Below are 17658 nucleotides of genomic sequence, written 5' to 3' on the forward strand. Positions count from 1 at the left end.
AATCATCTTCCTAAGCATGTCTTTATCCAAACACTCTTTGATGAACCAATAACGATTTATATTGTAAAGCTGTCAGGACTGATTTTGTGGTAAATTGTGTGTTCATCTGCTCTAATAGCAGTTCACTTCATCTGACCAAAGCAGAAATGGCACCTCAGATCAGCAGCTTTTATTTCTACACCTTAGGATAGGGCTTGACAAGAAGCACTCTTGACATTGGCCACTGGAAAAAGCACATCTTTTTGAGAAATCTAGGTTTACCCTGGAGATCAAAGTGCTCGACTAAAGATCTTTCTAGTCGACTAGTAGTCATTCATTTCAGTGATTAGTCGGCTAATTGCAAGTTTATATTAATAAGCCTTAAATCATAATAATGAGCCTTTAATTGCCTATATATAACACTGTGACAAGCAGGGCGAGCGAGAGCCGTAAGAGAGCGGGGCGAGGCCAGTGCATGATTGAAGATGAGCGCCAGCTGCGATTCTTCAATTTAATTGATTCATTTAAAAGTAGGCATTTCAACCTTTCTATAGATCTAGTTCTCATGTCTGTGAGGCAAGTATACACTGAGTTTCGGCTCCTTTTTGTGACGCTCAGAAAGTGTGTCCTGATTGTTTTGATCATTTTACAAAAGCACAGCGTTTTGTTGTTATTGTGAGTTTACAGAAATAAGAGTAGACCCTTTAAAGTTTGCATTACTCTTATCCAGATGACCAAAAATGACTTTAAAGGTGCAGTGTGTAAGTTTTAGTGGCATCTAGTGGTGAGGTTGTGAATTGCCCTCCCTTTAGAAGCACATAGAGAAGCTACGGTGGCCCACACAGGACACAGATGTGCTTGTCTGAGACAGCAGAGAGAGACTAGCGCTCTGTAGAGAAGTTTGTTCCTTTAGGGCTACCATAGAAACATGACGGCGCAAAATGGCGTCTTCACTGTAAGGGACCCGCGGTGTGTGTAGATAGATCTGTTAACAGCATTAAACCTGCATGATTTCGCCACTTCCAATGGAGCTTTTTTTCTTCTGCAACTAACCAACTTATTCATTTTCGGTCAACCAAGCCTTTCATAGCAGCCCTAATGAGAGGTTTATTAAATATGTTCAGCTTGGCCAAATCTTGCAACGTTGAATTCATTGTTTACATCCCTATTTTGTGTGTTTGTGTAGAAGCTGATTTTATCTTTTGAGTATATTCTTGAACATGCGTATCCTGATCATGATTAAAGTGACGTACAGGTCTTAAATTTGGAAGGTCTTGAAAAAGGTAGACTTGTGCACTATATTCAAGTCTTCTGAAGTCATACTCTGGGGAACAGACCAACTTTACAAGGGTTAGTTCACCCAGACATGTAAATGCTGTCATTAGTTCCTCTCCCTCATGTCAAACCCGTCAGAACCTCGTTCATCTTCAGACACAAATGAAGATATTTCTGACCCCTCCATAGAAAGTCATTTAATGAGCACTTTCACGGTCCAGAAAGGAAGTAAAGACATCGATAAAATAGTCCATGTGACTCCAGTGGTTCAAGATGAACGAAGGTCTTACGGGTTTGACATGAGTGTGAGGAATTAATGACAGAAGTTACATGTTTGGGTGAACTAACCCTTTAAGTCATTTTCACTGATCTTTGTTGATCTCCAAATGCTTCAAACCTGTCACAATACAGTTGGCAAATGTTATGCCAAAACCTCAAATCATTGCCGGTTGTTTGGTCACAGCTCCAGCTTACTGCTCATAGTATCCAGAAGGCACACACTCATGTGTCCTCTCTCTCTGTGTGTGTGTGTGTGTGTGTCCTCTCTCTCTCTGTGTGTGTCGTCTCTCAGTGGTCGTACTCTCTGGAGAAGCCGAGCACAGGAAGTGTGTTCAGCCTGGCCTGGTCTGCAGATGGCACTCAGCTGGCCGGAGCCTGTGGAAATGGACATGTCCTGTTTGCTCATGTCGTGGAGCAGCGGTGGGAGTGGAGGAACTTTGAAATCACACTCACGAAGAGACGCACGATGCAGGTCAGTGGCATTCACAGCGCCGTTAGAGAAGAGGAGCTTCCAGATCATATTGCACCTCTACATCAAGAGAAAGAAATAAGAAGTTTAATTTGGAACTAAACAAGAAACAGGTGAACAGAATCATTACCAGGGGGGACCACAGTGAGCTCATGACTGAGCAAGCTGAACCAGATGTGACCTACATAGGGGACAGGCATTTGCATTTGGTGTCTGAAGCCATAGTGGAGTGAGCTCATCGAATCCAGGGCTCCAGACTGCAAGCAAATGGTGGCATTTCACTACCTTTTTTCCTGCTGGTGTGACTAAATTTTGTTAGCGGTCACTAGGGATGAAACGGTATGGAAATTTAACATCACGATTATAGTGACCCAAATTATCACGGTTATCAATATTATCACGGTTTTGTTCAAGTTTTATATTTGAAAATCAACAAACAAACTAAAGCAGCTCTAAGCACTTTTTTAAGCAAGATTCTGTGGGATTTCCTTCCTTATAATGGCCGTCGTCAATAGCAACGCATAACGCATAAATAATAATAATTTGTTGTAAATATAATCTCTAATATTATCTCTGTAAATATATTCTCAAGCAATATTCTCATCAGTGTTCAGCAATGATGCATTTAAATCTAGCATGTTTTGTGTAAGAGCCCAAACAGTATTCTAGTGAAATAATGCATATCCATATTTCCATATGATTTGACAGTTTATTTTATTAAATATCAAAATGTGTGCATCATACCTAACACCTAAATGAACACTTTACAGTCAGTCATTCTCTTCAATTGCTATTGAAGTTTCAAACGTGTATAACGTTACCAATGTTGTGTGTAACTTTAGAGACGGCCCCTAAATTCGCCAACTTTATGCCAGTCACATCAGATGCGCTGATGTGGTTCTGCTGTGTTTGTTTGAAACTATTTTCGCTGCTGAAATAGAACAGAAACAGTCAACAACAGTATGATGAGTGAATCTCTTGCGTACATCACACACACATCTCTGCTTTTAGTGTAGATTTCAGCGTGTGAGCGGCGCGCGCTCTGAACATAACTCTTGCTAATCTGAACGCCTCTGATTATGAGACATTGCATTCATAAACCCAATATAAACACGTGTAAGTGGTTATAATGCGCAACGCGATTATAACAGATGGCTTTTGAGAAGACTATTATAAGTGCAACAGCCAGAGTGGCTAGTGTGCAGCCGAAATAACGTTACACTCGCAAATGGCGGTTGTTAATGTCAAGCCCTGATTATTATCCTTTAAATGTCACCCTAGTCTTGTCTGAACTTGTTCGTTCGCTTCACGTTATTATTTGCCAGACGTAGTTTTGGTATTGAGGTCAAAGTCCACTTGCCTTGCGTTCGTAGTTTTGAAGTGTTCCCCCTATTACAGCGACTTTATTCTGGCATGTTCTGCAGACAGGATGACCATCTTAGATTAAGTTTCCCTCAGGACTTTTGTAAAGCCAGAATATGACCACACCTCAGATTTGGTCCTTTTAGAGGCTGAACAATCTCCAGAGTGCTGTCACTGCCTTCTGCCATTTCTCCTCATTCAGAAAACAGCGCTGCGCGCAACAGACTGACGCTGACTGGACAAGATTTACCGCAAGTTTTAAAATCGTGATAATCACACACGGTTTTAATGATAATTAAATTTTATACGATATTACTAACCGTCACTAAATTTTATCGTGGTTTATCCTGAAACCGGTAATCGTTTCATCCCTAGCGGTCACACTGGTTTGATAACCACAGTGCCTAACTGATACTCGTTCGAGCTGTAGTAACACCACATGACATTGTAGAACAAATAGTTGAATGGGGGTTTTTTATCATTCATCTCAGGGTTCGTAAAACCTTTTGAGAGTGAAATTCAAGCACTTTTCAAGAGCTTCACATTTTTTCCAGCACTTCAAAGCTCTAAAAATGATCCTATTTAATGTGATTTTTTTAATGTGATTTGTAAAACTAAAAGTTTAAAGGTGCAGGAAAACAAACACTTTGTGGCAAAAATAACTTTTATTTAAAGAAGACATGAAATGCCCACTATAACCAGTAGATGGCAGCAGAGGAGCACTTTTTTATTTATACACTTTTTTATGCCATTTACATTCCTTAAAGGTGCAGTGTGTAGTATTTATGAGGATCTATTGACAGAAATGCAATATAATACACATAACTATGTTTTCAGTGGAGTATAAAGACCTGGCATAATGAACCGTTATGTTTTTATTACCTTAGAATGAGCCGTTTCTATCTACACACACCATTTTATGCCACCATGTTTTTACGGTAGCCCTAAAGGGACAAATTTCTGACTTCAGAGCGCTAATCACTCTCTGCTCTCTCAGACGATGACACTTTTGTCCTGTGTGGGCCACCGTAGCTTCTCTATGTGCTTTGAAAGGGAGGGTGAGCGGTAGATGCGAGTGTAAATGGCTAATACGTCAATAAGTGCTCCTCTGCTGCCATCTACTGGTTATAGTGGGCATTTCATGTCTTCTTTAAATAAACGTGCTTGTTTGCCACAAAGGCCTGGTTTCACAGACAGGGTTTAGATTAAACATTACTGGTGTGGAAAAAAGGTTGCAAAATACTATTTTGTTCGCAGTCTGGAGCCCTGATTGTGCTGGAGATGATGAATGCTCATGACCTGAATTCACACGCGATTTAAAAGGGCTGTTTCACGCTAACTCAAATGTTGGGCGTTGAAATGAATGTGCTTTGTCTGTTCAGACTAATGTGTAAGAAACAGAAGCCAGGCTGAATGAAAATGCCATTTCTCTCTCTCGGACAATAAGTAGTGTTTAGACAAGTGAAGATCCCTCCGTTACCCGGAACACAAAGAGCTTGATGGCATGAGGATGCCTGAGTTTGATCTGAACAGACGCATTCACAGACGTTCATTCACATTCAAATGTTTACCACTCCCAATTTCGTTCTCAGTGTCAGTACGCCTCATAGCTGTTGACCTTTTGCTCTGTTGTAAATGTTGTGGTTGACTAATGTTGTTAATAGGTCAGAAACGTGTTAAATGATGCAGTGGATGTCCTGGAGTTCAGAGATCGCGTCATCAAGGCATCGCTGGCTCACGGGCACCTGGTGGTCACCACCTCTCTGCAGTGTTACGTCTACAGGTGCCGCTTCTTCCTGTCCCTCGCTCACTGTGTTCTGGGACGGTCCTAACGCTCTGCTGTGTTGTTTCAGTGCTAAGAACTGGAATACTCCACTGATCTTTGACCTGAAGGAGGGTACGGTCAGCCTCATCGTGCAGGCGGAAAGGTGAGATTCGCCTTTTGAACTGGTGCTGGTGACAGTCCCATCCAGTCTTGGCCTGTGGGTTTTCCACAGAAGAACCAGATGTTAAACTGCACGAGTCAATGAGTGAGCCTCATGTCAGACACAATAAAGGATCAATAACGATAGTCAACCCTGACACAGTCATAAGACCCATCAGTGACTTCCACAACACACACTGAAAAACATGATACTCTGGAACGACTTAAGAGAGGGGTTAAGGTTCACACCAAGAACGATAACTGTAACGATAAAGATATTATATTATATCCATTATAAAATCAGTTGGAATGTCCGCTGAGGAAAGATATGTATTTGTCCTTTTAAAGGTGCAGTGTGTAATATTTATTGACAGAAATGCAATATAATATCCATGACTATGTTTTCAGTGGAGTATAAAGACCTGACATAATGAGCCGTTATGTTTATATGACCTTAGAATGAGCCGTTTCTATCTACACACACCGCGGGTCCCTCACAGTGAAGACGCCATTTTGTGCCGTCATGTTTCTACGGTAGCCCTAAAGGGACAAACTTCTCTACAGAGCGCTAGTCTCTCTCTGCTGTCTCAGACGACCACATCTGTGTCCTGTGTGGGCCACCGTAGCTTCTCTATGTGCTTCTAAAGGGAGGGCAATTCACAACCTCACCACTAGATGCCACTAAAACTTACACACTGCTCCTTTAAAAGATTGACAGTGCTGAAACAACTTCCTTGTTCACAACCAGTCACTCATAAAGACGGTCTTTGCCGCCATCTAGTGGTGTAATAATATAACTGTCACTGTTGCAATCACTAACAGACCCTTTCTCATCATTAAATATGGCATATGTATATAAAACAATATTTACTGAACAATATTATTTAAATTAACAGCAATAGCCATTATAAAAGACAATAGGAAATGAACACAAGCAGAGAATTCAGTCAAATGTACAAAAGCATCGCTCTAGTACAGGATTGAAGTTAAATATAGCCTAAATATAAAGTTATGAAACTTCATTCAACCCAAATCGGTTTGCTCTGGAACACGTTATAGATTAATAAGATACTGGGTGAATATCGCACGGGCTGGAAAAGGCTCTCAGCCAATCAGATTCGACAATCAGAAAGAACTGTTGTATAAAAAAAAATAGCCACAGCTGAACTATAACGATAACGACTCAGAGGAACAATGGCATTGAAAAAATGTCCCCAACTGATGAACGATAAGAACAATGACAGCCAATCAGAATCCATCCTGCTTTATAAAGCTAGTTTACCAACTACAGATGAAGACCAACATTGTTTTGTCTTTTAAAATGCAAAACAAATCAAACAAAAACTCACAATTTCTTTTAGACAAACTGAACAAAACAGGTTTAAATCGTAAACCATGATTTTTCGATTAGACCGATATAAAAAAGCACTTAAAATGGCCGTCATGTGCGGCCCTGCTCAGATTCACTGTCCAGTGGATTCAGAGTTATCCTGGAGAAATGAGTTGTTGAACTGCCGGGTCTTTTACATATTCTCTCTCTCAAACACACACACACACACACACACACTTTTTCTGTGTTTCTCTTGCGCCAGGCACTTTCTGTTGGTGGACGGAGCAGAGGTCTATGTGTACTCATATGAGGGCCGTTTGGTGTCGTCTCCCAAGAGTCCCGGCATGAGAATGGACATCCTGAACTCTCAGTCCATCTCCCTGAGCAGCGACACCATCGCCATACGAGACACAACTGATGAACGAGGTCAGATGCATGTAGTGTGTGTTCAGTGTGTTCAGTGTGTGTAGCTCTTACCTGCGGGTGGTAGTCCACACCATATATGGAAGGCCAAACGCTCCAAAAGTGAGACATAACTGCATGACTGATTAGTCCCTGTTGATCTCTTCCTTCTCTTCTCCAGTCGTCTTCCTGTTCGAGGCCCAAACGGGAAAAGCCATCGGTGACGGCAAACCCTTGATCCACAAGGTAGACACACACAAAAAACACACATACAGTGTGTCCACCAAAGCGTTTTTAGCTAGCTAAAGCGTGTATATAGTTGTTGCGTATCCAGTAGTTAATTGTTCCTCTTCTGTCTCCTATGTTTCTATGTATCCGGACTGTGATAAAATGGCCCGGGCTAGTGCCTCCACCTTGTGGGCCAACTGATTAGTGCAAAAAAGGCATGGAGAGCATGCACTGTAAATCAGCTGATAATGAACTTTACGTCATGCCCTAATGTATACTTTGTGCTTTAGAAGGAAGCTGCCTATAAAGACAGAAGTGGGCTTATTTAGCTGTACTACATGCACAACTGACACAAATGTGTAAGGACAAAAAGTTCTCTCTCCCAGGGCTGATGTCATTTTGTTCTCGCAGCTCGTTCTCGACACATCATCCGAGCAGAACTTTTTTCTTGTGGGTGTCTTGAGAACTGTTATGTGATTGGTCTAAAAGTTTAAAGTGGGCGGGGTTCGGCATCTGCTCGGCACCTGCTTTTCTCGTGAAGTGTGGAATGCCCTGACCAGAACAAACTTTGTTCTTGCCACCTCGAGAAAACGAACACATTTATCAGTTCTTGCGGAGTGTGTACCAAGCTTAACTTTGAGGTCGCTTTATAAGCCACAAGCGAGCATAAACTATAAAGTTTGGTTACTTTATGGAGATGCATAAACCCCTTTGCAAAAACTTGGTATAATTATAAAGATTAAAGCCTCCAGCTTCAATATTTGACCATTGTTTATGATAAAACTGGGTTGCAGAGACATTCATTTCTTGATTTATGTCAGGAGGGCAAAATAACCGATCTGACATGAACAATATTTTGAATGAAATATTAACAAGAATCAAAAGCCAGTCCCTTCTTCTCTGTTTTATTTGTGGTCACACACATGCACTAAACCGCATGTGTTCGGGCTCTTAGATTTATCATCACATGTTTGCAAAATATTTCGTCATACAGAATAACATTTCTAACCATTTCTCACTGAATGATGCTGATCTGAAGAGCTGAATGACATTCAGAGCGATCTCTGGTTGTGTTCTTCCTGATGCACGTCACTTATGATGATCTCTCATTGGCTGTACAGCTGTCAATCATCTTACGTGACTCAACGTGATCATAATCCTGCCCCTTCTGGTCACGCTGTTCAGTGCACTTCCTCATCTCGTCCCTCTGTTTTAAACATTGCCAACATGTGAACCAAGAAGCAATAAACACACGATTACGATGGCATATGGTTTGTGTGTGTTTTGCATGAGATTTGGTGTATTTTCATATGAATAAAGAATGTTTCCAGTAACGCGCTAAACAGGTGTTGCGATTAGCTCCATATAAAATGCTAAATATAACATTTTAACATCATTGAACATCACTGAAACCCACATTATATCGCAATCAGAAATAAATACAAGCACTTTGGGCTGTTTAAAGAGACTTTGCAGTTAAAGTGTAATTTTAATCTTTTATATTGTGTTATGTAGCTTGATGCTAACTGTAGCTCTAATGCACCTGTCACACCAGGAGCTATATTTTATTTCACACAAGGTACCAAAAGCACACTTTCTCTTGTTTGTCTGTTTGCTAAAAAGACTTCAGATAGTAGGTTTTAATGCAAAATAGGATGAATGGGTTGATGGGCAATCCAGAATCTGAATGGGTTATAATAGCTCAATTCCAAAAAATTGTGTGAAAAGTTGTCTTGAATGAAAACAATAGAGTATGAATTAAGCAGTTGAAAGACTAGTTAGTAAACAGCAAGTGTGTGTTTTACATACCAAAAACATAATGATAGCATCTCATCTTAGCATTCACTAAAAACTCACATGACATAGTCTAACAATATGCTTCATAAGATGCATAATTTTAGAGATTTCATCCTCAGATTTGAAATGGAGCATGACCACACTTGTGGCTTCACTTTTGTTGTGGTTATAAGTTGTTATACTACTTTCACATAATATTTTTATACATTTAAAAATATATTATTCATATTTTTTATTTTTGTTTTAATGTTTGAGTCTCCCTATTAATAACAGTCTTGAGTAATTCTGAGTCTTGAATTGTGAACTCTTAAGCGTTGGCTTTCTAGATATATGTTTCTTATGTGTGTCTTCAGAAAGGCTTGCGAGCAGCAGCCCTTTTATTTGGAGTATGCCCAGTGGGGGATGACAGGCAAGGGGTTAAGTGACGTATCTCTGCCGTACATCTCTGTTTAGATTGAGGTGGTGTTAATCGCACTGGATCAGTGTGGCCCGTCTAATGACAGAAGAATCACTTTGATCGATAAGAACCGTGACCTCTACCTGACCTCTGTGAGAAAGCTGGGCCGAGCTCACAGCATCTATAAGATTGGTAAGAATCCAGAAGGAAACTCTGCGACAGTCACACTGATTTCAGCCAGACTCTGTATTAGGGTTTGATTCATCTGAACTGAATCTCTGTCATTCTCGTCCAGGTTCAATGGTTGACACTGTGGCCTGGAACGACTCTGCTAACATCCTGTGTGGAATCCAGGATAACCAGTTCACAGTGTGGTATTACCCCAGTGTGGTGTTTGTGGACAAAGACCTGCTCCCCAAAACCATCTTCACCAAGGACAGCAGGTACACACAGTACAACTCACTTCTCAGATCTGAAGGCACAGACATAACTATCAGCCACTGGTGATTTGTGCATTTCTAGGAGCTGAACTTTGCCTGCTGAAAACGCTATTTTCATTCTTAAACCCAAAATATCTACCTTATTTTACAACACAGAAGTCCTTTTCTGTGAATGTGCGAGACTTCAGATTCATTAGTCGCTCTAGTCTAGTGAATAACTAGAAGAATAAGTGCAGTAAACGGTAAAACTGTTAGTGATACAAACCAGTGTGTTTATGATTATGATGATAAGTATAGCTGCAAGCCTTTAAGCACATTCGTAAAAAGGGATTATGTTTTATTTAGCAAGCATGTAACCACTTAAATCATAGATTGAAAAGACCTTCCTTTATACTAAGGAAGTCTAGTAGTTTTAAAGCTTTTTAACAGTTATGGAGGTTGAGCCAGAAACCTAGGACTAGTTCGCGAAAGTAGGTTTTTGAAATAATCTCCAATATTTAACGAATAGTTCAATTGACAGCGGTGGTCCTAGAGGCAAAGTTGTTGAGTTCTACCATACGGTAGGAATGTCATGGGCATGTGCGAAAAATCACGTGATATAGTCCAGACCTTACATTCATTGACCGTCTTTGGGATGTGCTGGAGGAGACTTTACAGAGTGCTGGACTCTTGCGTGTGGAAAACAAGATCTGGACCAAAAACCACAGCATTTATTTTCATCAAGAGGTGCATCAATTTTTGTCATGTGTGAAAATAATTCTTCATGCTCCCTCAAAACCATTTTCAGAAAACACAGGATTTGCTACTCAAAGATGGATCAAATTCAACTCTTCGTGATCAAACTTCATATCCAGAACACATAAGTACCGCACTTTATAATGTGTGTGTTCGCAAATGGCCTTCCTGAATGTGCTAATGTGGCTAAAGCTACCATTGTCTCTTACTGTATTCACAGAGACCAGAGCCCACAATGCTCACCTGTAAAATTCAGAAGCTTTAAAAACAAAACTAATGACATATCTCTGATGTCTGTGAATCCAGAGACAATGGTAACTTTAGCCAGTGTGTAGCGTCCTAACCAGCACATTCACAAAATATACCGTGCGGGACTTGCATGTTCTGAACATGAAGTTGTTAAACAGTTGGTATTGATCCATCTCTGTGAATTCTACTCGCTGTGTGAGGTTCTCCACACTCCAGTTGTAAAGGCTCCGCCCTATTCTGGAAAGGGGGCGGGGAGCAGCAGCTCATTTGCATTTAAAGAGACTCACATGAAAACAGTGTGTTTCTGCTGCCACCCAAATAGGGGCTTTCAAAACATCCTATAATAAATAATCTGTTGTGTATTTTGAGCTGAAACTCCACAGACACATTCTGGGGACATCTGAGACTTATATAACATATATTACAATAATTGACAATCAGAAAAATAGGTAATCCAAAATACCTGAAAATTTTGCAAGGGTGACATGCATTTTGTTCGTCTTGAGCCAAGGATTCCAACAATTAAGATAACAAAAATGATAACAAATAAGCTAATTATGATAACAAATTTGAGTTTGAGCAATATCAAGTAGCATAGCGGACAGTTTTTGTACTGCTAAATAACTGGAAGCGGCTGATACCATAATTCTTGCACATTCAACTTGTCTAACCCACAAGGTAGATCTTAAATCCATGAGGTGAAGTCTTATTTTCAAAGTAAGGTGGATGCCTTCAAAGAAAGTCATCGGATGCACTGACACATGGAGTAGACTGTTAGAGTTAGTAGAATGAGTTGACATGTAGTTGACAAATTACTTATAGTCAGTAGAATGTCTAAAGGAGGGTTCCTCAAACTCGGTCCTGGAGGGCCGCCTAAGTGCGCCGGAAAGGCTGCCGTTTTTGCAGTTTGTGCTTGCTGTTTGGCAGCTCCAGTAATAATGAAAAGATTTATCTTGAACTCTGCTACGGAAACTAGCATGTAACCTTAATCAAACAATATAATAATCATCTTAAAAAGGATCATTTATACCTGTATGCATGATATTGGGCTGGACCAGTGCGGTTCGGAAGATGGATGGATGATTGATTCAGCTGTGGGCACTATTTGAGGGAACAGCCATTTAGTGGTGTCCGAAACCATAGTGGACGTTATTAAGTGCACTCATTCAATCCCACAATGCACCACAATAACGAGTTTGCAACCGATGTATGCTCGACGGCTAGATAATACCCATAATGCACTGTGAGAGTTGCGCCGTGCATTGAATGAATTCCCGCGTTTCGCCAGGAGATGGCATCGACTCACACACTTTTTAAGACCAATGATATTGGGCCCTCTCACTTGTATCGTCTCTAATTGAGCACGTCTGCTTACACACCCTGATAAACACTGATTAAACGCGTTAGAAGCTTTATTTTCACTTTTCTAATATTTTCTTCATATTCATAGAAAATAAATTCCCTTCCGATCTGATATATGATGGAAAAAAGGATCTGTGCGAGTTTGGCAAAAGGCGGATTCGAACCTCTGATCAATTTGCGTCAAATCTTAATGCCATGCGTCTTACCCCTACACCATTGCTGCTGATGTGTATTCCGCAGGTGTTTCTTCCTCAACCAGACGTTTAAACAAGCCGATATATTTAAATATATTTTTTGTAAATTGCATCTACTCCAGTAAAATGTTTCTGTTAAAGGACCCACCGACATTTTTTTGCTTCTGACGCCCATAATATAAATAGTAGCCTACTATAAAGTATGAAATATATAGGCCTACTATACTATATATATATATTATACTATATACAAATATTATTGTTATTTTTAATTAAATGCTTATTAGTTACTTTATTATTCCCCTTTCCAAGTAAGTTCAGTGCCACACAAGTAAAGAGTTATAGGGTTAACTTTAAGCTTGTTGGCTGGTTTTTGGAGTAGTGGAGTAATGGAGAATGAGGGTACATAGGGCAAATCGGACAGCGGTAAGTTCATTCATCAGGGCGCGGCTCTCTCAGTGCGTTGAGAGTACACCGTCTGGTTGAGTGAGAGAACGATTCAAAAGCATAAGGAGTTGTTTCTCGTTTGCTCTCGAAACGCTCTCGCGGGACTTTGCTGTCATATGCTGATCGGTCTGCGCCGCGCTGGTGCATCGAACAAGCATATTCTCCAGCGCGTACATCTAATGTACACTCGTTATTGCAGTGCATGGTGGGATTGAATGAGTGCACTCAAAAACGTCCACTATTGTTTCGGACACCACTACAAATGGATGTTCACTCAAATAGTGCCCTATTTAAGGGTATAGGGGCCGATTTCGAACAAAGCCCTTGATTAACTTGCTCAGGTGTGTTTGATCAGGGTTGGAGCTAAACTCTGCAGGACAGCGGCCCTCCAGGACCAGGTCTAAAGTGGAAATAAAGTGTTACCAAGTCATCTGTTAATTCCTTAGGTCTCCAAGTAGTAATTGAAGACTTTATTAGCATGGAGACTGCACATAAACTCTGAATCATGTCTTCTGCAGTGAGTTAAGTCGCTCACCTCAGATCGTGAGCTATGTGGGCACTCAGGTGACTGTGAGACGGACGGACGGCTCTCTGGTGTGCACCGCAGTGTCACCGTACCCGACCTTACTGCATGAGTACACTGGCAGCGCCCGCTGGGAGGACGGCCTCCGCATCTGCCGCTTCGCTAAGGTCAGTGCTCATGGAGTGTGTACATGTGTGAGCTAAACAGAGGTGAAGATACATACAGAGAAAATGCTCCCGCATAGTTTACACTCACCTAAAGGATTATTAGGAACACACACTAATACTGTGTTTGACCCCCTTTCGCCTTCAGAACTGCCTTAATTCTACGTGGCATTGATTCCACAAGGTGCTGAAAGCATTCTTTAGAAATTTTGGCCCATATTGATAGGAGAGCATCTTGCAGTTGATGGAGATTTGTGGGATGCACATCCAGGGCACGAAGCTCCCGTTCCACCACATCCCAAAGATGCTCTATTGGGTTGAGATCTGGTGACTGTGGGGCCATTTTAGTTCAGTGAACTCATTGTCATGTTCAAGAAACCAATTTGAAATGATTGGAGCTTTGTGACAGTGCATTATCCTGCTGGAAGTAGCCATCAGAGGATGGGGACATGGTGCTCATAAAGGGATGGACATGGGCAGAAACAATGCTCAGGTAGGCCGTGGCATTTAAACCATGCCCAATTGGCACTAAGGGGCCTAAAGTGTGCCAAGAAAACATCCCCCACACCATTACACCACCACCACCAGCCTGCACAGTGGGAACAAGGCATGATGGATCCATGTTCTCATTCTGTTTACGCCAAATTCTGACTCTACCATCTGAATGTCTCAACAGAAATCCAGACTCATCAGACCAGGCAACATTTTTCCAGTCTTCAACTGTCCAATTTTGGTGAGCTGGTGCAAATTGTCGCCTCTTTTTCCTATTTGTAGTGGAGATGAGTGGTACCCGGTGGGGTCTTCTGCTGTTGTAGCCCATCCGCCTCAAGGTTGTGTGTGTTGTGGCTTCATAAATGCCTTGCCGCATATCTCGGTTATAACGAGTGGTTATTTCAGTCAAAGTTGCTCTTCTATCAGCTTGAATCAGTCGGCCCATTCTCCTCTGACCTCTAGCATCAACAAGGCATTTTCTCCCACAGGACTGCCCCATACTGGATGTTTTTCCCTTTTCACACCATTCTTTGTAAACCCTAGAAATGGTTGTGTGTGAAAATCCCAGTAACTGAGCAGATTGTGAAATACTCAGACCGGCCCGTCTGGCACCAACAACCATGCCACGCTCAAAATTGCTTAAATCTCCTTTCTTTCCCATTCCGACATTCAGTGTGGAGTTCAGGAGATTGTCTTGACCAGGACCACACCCCTAAATGCATTGAAGACACTGCCATGTGATTGGTTGATTAGATAATTGCATTCATGAGAAATTGAACAGGTGTTCCTAATAATCCTTTAAGTGAGTGTATATCCAACCTGCTTCCCCTGAATTTCACACTAATGATGATCAAGTGTTCCCGAAGAGCTTGATTACCTGGAGCTAAACTCTGCAGGCCAGTGTGGTGCGTCTCAATCAGCTCCCTCGTTCACTAGTCTCTAACGGCTGTCATCTCTCCTCTCGTCTCTCTGTACCAACTGTTGTTATCTTCTGTCCTTTCCTCCAGTGTCATGTGAACAGAGGGCGGTGCTGTTGTTCTGTCAGTCACACTAGTGAAGGAAAACTGTGCTTGTGCCATCACAATATGATAAGGAGTCACTCCATAATCAGAATAAAATAAAAAATTAAACATTAAATGGCCATGGTATAAAATACTAAGTTGGTGGCACTTCACAATAAACTATGTATGCTATGTTAAAAATGTATTAGTATATGTAGAAATGAACATTAACAGAATTAATATAAGGTAGAGTACTGGTCATTGTTCATGATACCTATTCTACTGTTAAAAAATATGAAATAATTAAGTTTATTAATGTTTTTTAGAGTCTCTTCTGCTCACCGAGGCTGCATTTATTTGATCATAAATCGAATAAAAACAGTGAAATATTACACCAGTGTAAATCATCTGTTCTCTATGTGAATATATAGTAAAGTGTAATATAGTCCTGTGATCAAAGCTGAATTGATCATTATTACTTCAGTCTTCAGTGTCACATGACCCTTCACTAATCATTCTCATATGAGGATCAAGAAACATTTATGATTATTATCAGTGTTGAAAACAGTTGTGCTGCTGCCTCAGATCTGTGTGCCATTCAAAAGATTTAATGTTCTCTAAAAAAGATGAAATTGATCAGAAGTGAAAGTAAAGACATTTATAATGTTACAAAATATTCTATTTCAGATCAATTTTATTTTGAATTTTCTATTCATCAGAGAATCCTGCATTGTAATTTCCACAGAAATATGAAGTAGCACACCTGTTTTCAACATTAAAAATTAGAACCATTATTAATAATGGAGCACCACTAATATTTGAGCAGTAAATTGATTTCTGAAGGATCATAAAAAAGGATTGGCCAATAGTGTAATGCTAGTGAATTATTTCATCTGTTAATTCCGTCTCCGCTGCTGTGTTAAAAGCTAATTAACCAGTGTGGGTTTGCTCTGTTATTTTCCACTGACACACGCAAGCCTTGTGCATCAGTAATCACACAATAATCACACAAGTCCATAGAGGACAAACATGTCCATGTCAAAAAACTGTCATCAAATTTTTTTTAAATTGGGAGCACAGACTTAAAGGGGTCATGAACTGGCTTTTTACATTTTTGTCTGAGGTCAACTTTTTACATTCAAAAGCATCATAAACATCAGAAACATCATAATGAATAAGTAATAGGCTATTTTCTGCCCTGGTTTTGAGGCTCTCTCCTGGAACGCTCTGTTTTTATGGGCATGCCGCACTGAAGACTTGGAAGTAAACGCCCACGGCTAGGATTGGATAAGATTTGCATATTATAATGAGCTTCGGCTCCCCCGACAGTACAAGTGGGAATTGTTTTGAAAGTGTGTGAGGAAGCGGCAACTGGAATGATTCATCCCGCAGGGCTCGCAGAATATCTTTATCAAACAAACACAATGATTTATCTCTCATCCACCAGCAATTTTTATATTACTTGGCCCGCCCGATCGGTGGATATAACCGCGAACCGTGCATCACTAACACACACACGCACACACACACACACAAACCTCACTGCATGATCATCCACGATTGTATTTTTCAGAGAGTGAACAACACTCATCAAAAAAGGAATGTTATTTCACTATTTAAGATATCCCGTCGGCAGTCCGTTGATATGTTTTGGTAGCCTGATAAACACATAAGAGAGGCATATTTATACTCACACTTTGAGAGCCCTGGCCCATACATGTTAGTCTGATCCCGAATCGCAGCACAATGAACCAACAACACCTAAAATAAAGGACGTGACAGCGTGCTACGGTATGTTCAGTTAGACACGTACACATAATCAAAGATATCAAACGATCTGTAACATTGCAATATTATCACATATAAAACACGTTTTACTCACATTAGTGTGTTGCTTCATTCATTCATGTCATCTCATCCTGTCTGCAAATCCAGTCTCTTGTTTACAAACGAATCCGCGGTGAAATGAAGGAACAGACGCTCAATGTCTTCCCCACGTGAGCTGGATCTTCATTAAAAATAAAGTTCATCCATGCATTCATAATATCAGAATCCGAATGAAGCTTATGCAGCATGTTTATTGATTGGAAGTTCGATCAGGTTTAGCTCCACATAGGCCTATAATCGGTGGGCGGGGCTACAGAATCAGGCGTTCGTCTTCTTCGTTTAAGGCGGCGTTTCTGACGTCCCATGGACACACATTCACAATTCAAGCGTTTGCTGGGCCTGGTGTCAATAAACGCTTTTCTTTGACTAACAAGCTCTGAAACTTACAGGATATTCTTATATCACAATGAACTTTTATATATCAAAGGCTGAATGAAAAGTTGATTTCTCAATTCATGACCCCTTTAAGTTTGCTCTTATTTTAACGAAGACCCTTGGCAGATTATTGAAGTCAAAAACGTTAAAAAAGTGAAAACAAAAAAAAAGTTATAGTTAAGTTTATGAATAATATTTTATATAAAATGTATATTTTATGAAACATGTTGAACTTTAAAACTGCTAGAAAATCAAAGCTATAAATCTAAAAAAGCGATGTTCCAAACTTGAGGTTGATATCTTAAAAAATGAGCTCTCAGTAAGATTTTGTTTGGGAACAGTGCCAC

General features: G+C 40.5%; 1 protein-coding gene across 4 annotated transcripts in view; it reads left to right on the forward strand.

The window, feature by feature from the left end:
* The window catches only part of ift80 (intraflagellar transport 80 homolog (Chlamydomonas)), a 44059-nt gene that overhangs the window by 23798 nt on the left and 2603 nt on the right, over nucleotides 1-17658 (forward strand). For all 4 annotated transcript variants that reach the window (XM_079823780.1, XM_079823781.1, XM_079823778.1 and 1 more), the window contains 8 exons: nucleotides 1826-2005; nucleotides 5029-5147; nucleotides 5218-5292; nucleotides 6881-7044; nucleotides 7202-7266; nucleotides 9499-9634; nucleotides 9738-9885; nucleotides 13388-13559. In XM_079823780.1, coding sequence (XP_079679906.1) covers nucleotides 1826-2005; nucleotides 5029-5147; nucleotides 5218-5292; nucleotides 6881-7044; nucleotides 7202-7266; nucleotides 9499-9634; nucleotides 9738-9885; nucleotides 13388-13559 — 1059 coding nt within the window. The remainder of the gene's footprint in view (nucleotides 1-1825; nucleotides 2006-5028; nucleotides 5148-5217; nucleotides 5293-6880; nucleotides 7045-7201; nucleotides 7267-9498; nucleotides 9635-9737; nucleotides 9886-13387; nucleotides 13560-17658) is intronic.

This window comes from Gobio gobio (genome assembly GCF_949357685.1).
Source record: "Gobio gobio genome assembly, chromosome: 8".
Lineage (NCBI taxonomy): Eukaryota > Metazoa > Chordata > Actinopteri > Cypriniformes > Gobionidae > Gobio > Gobio gobio.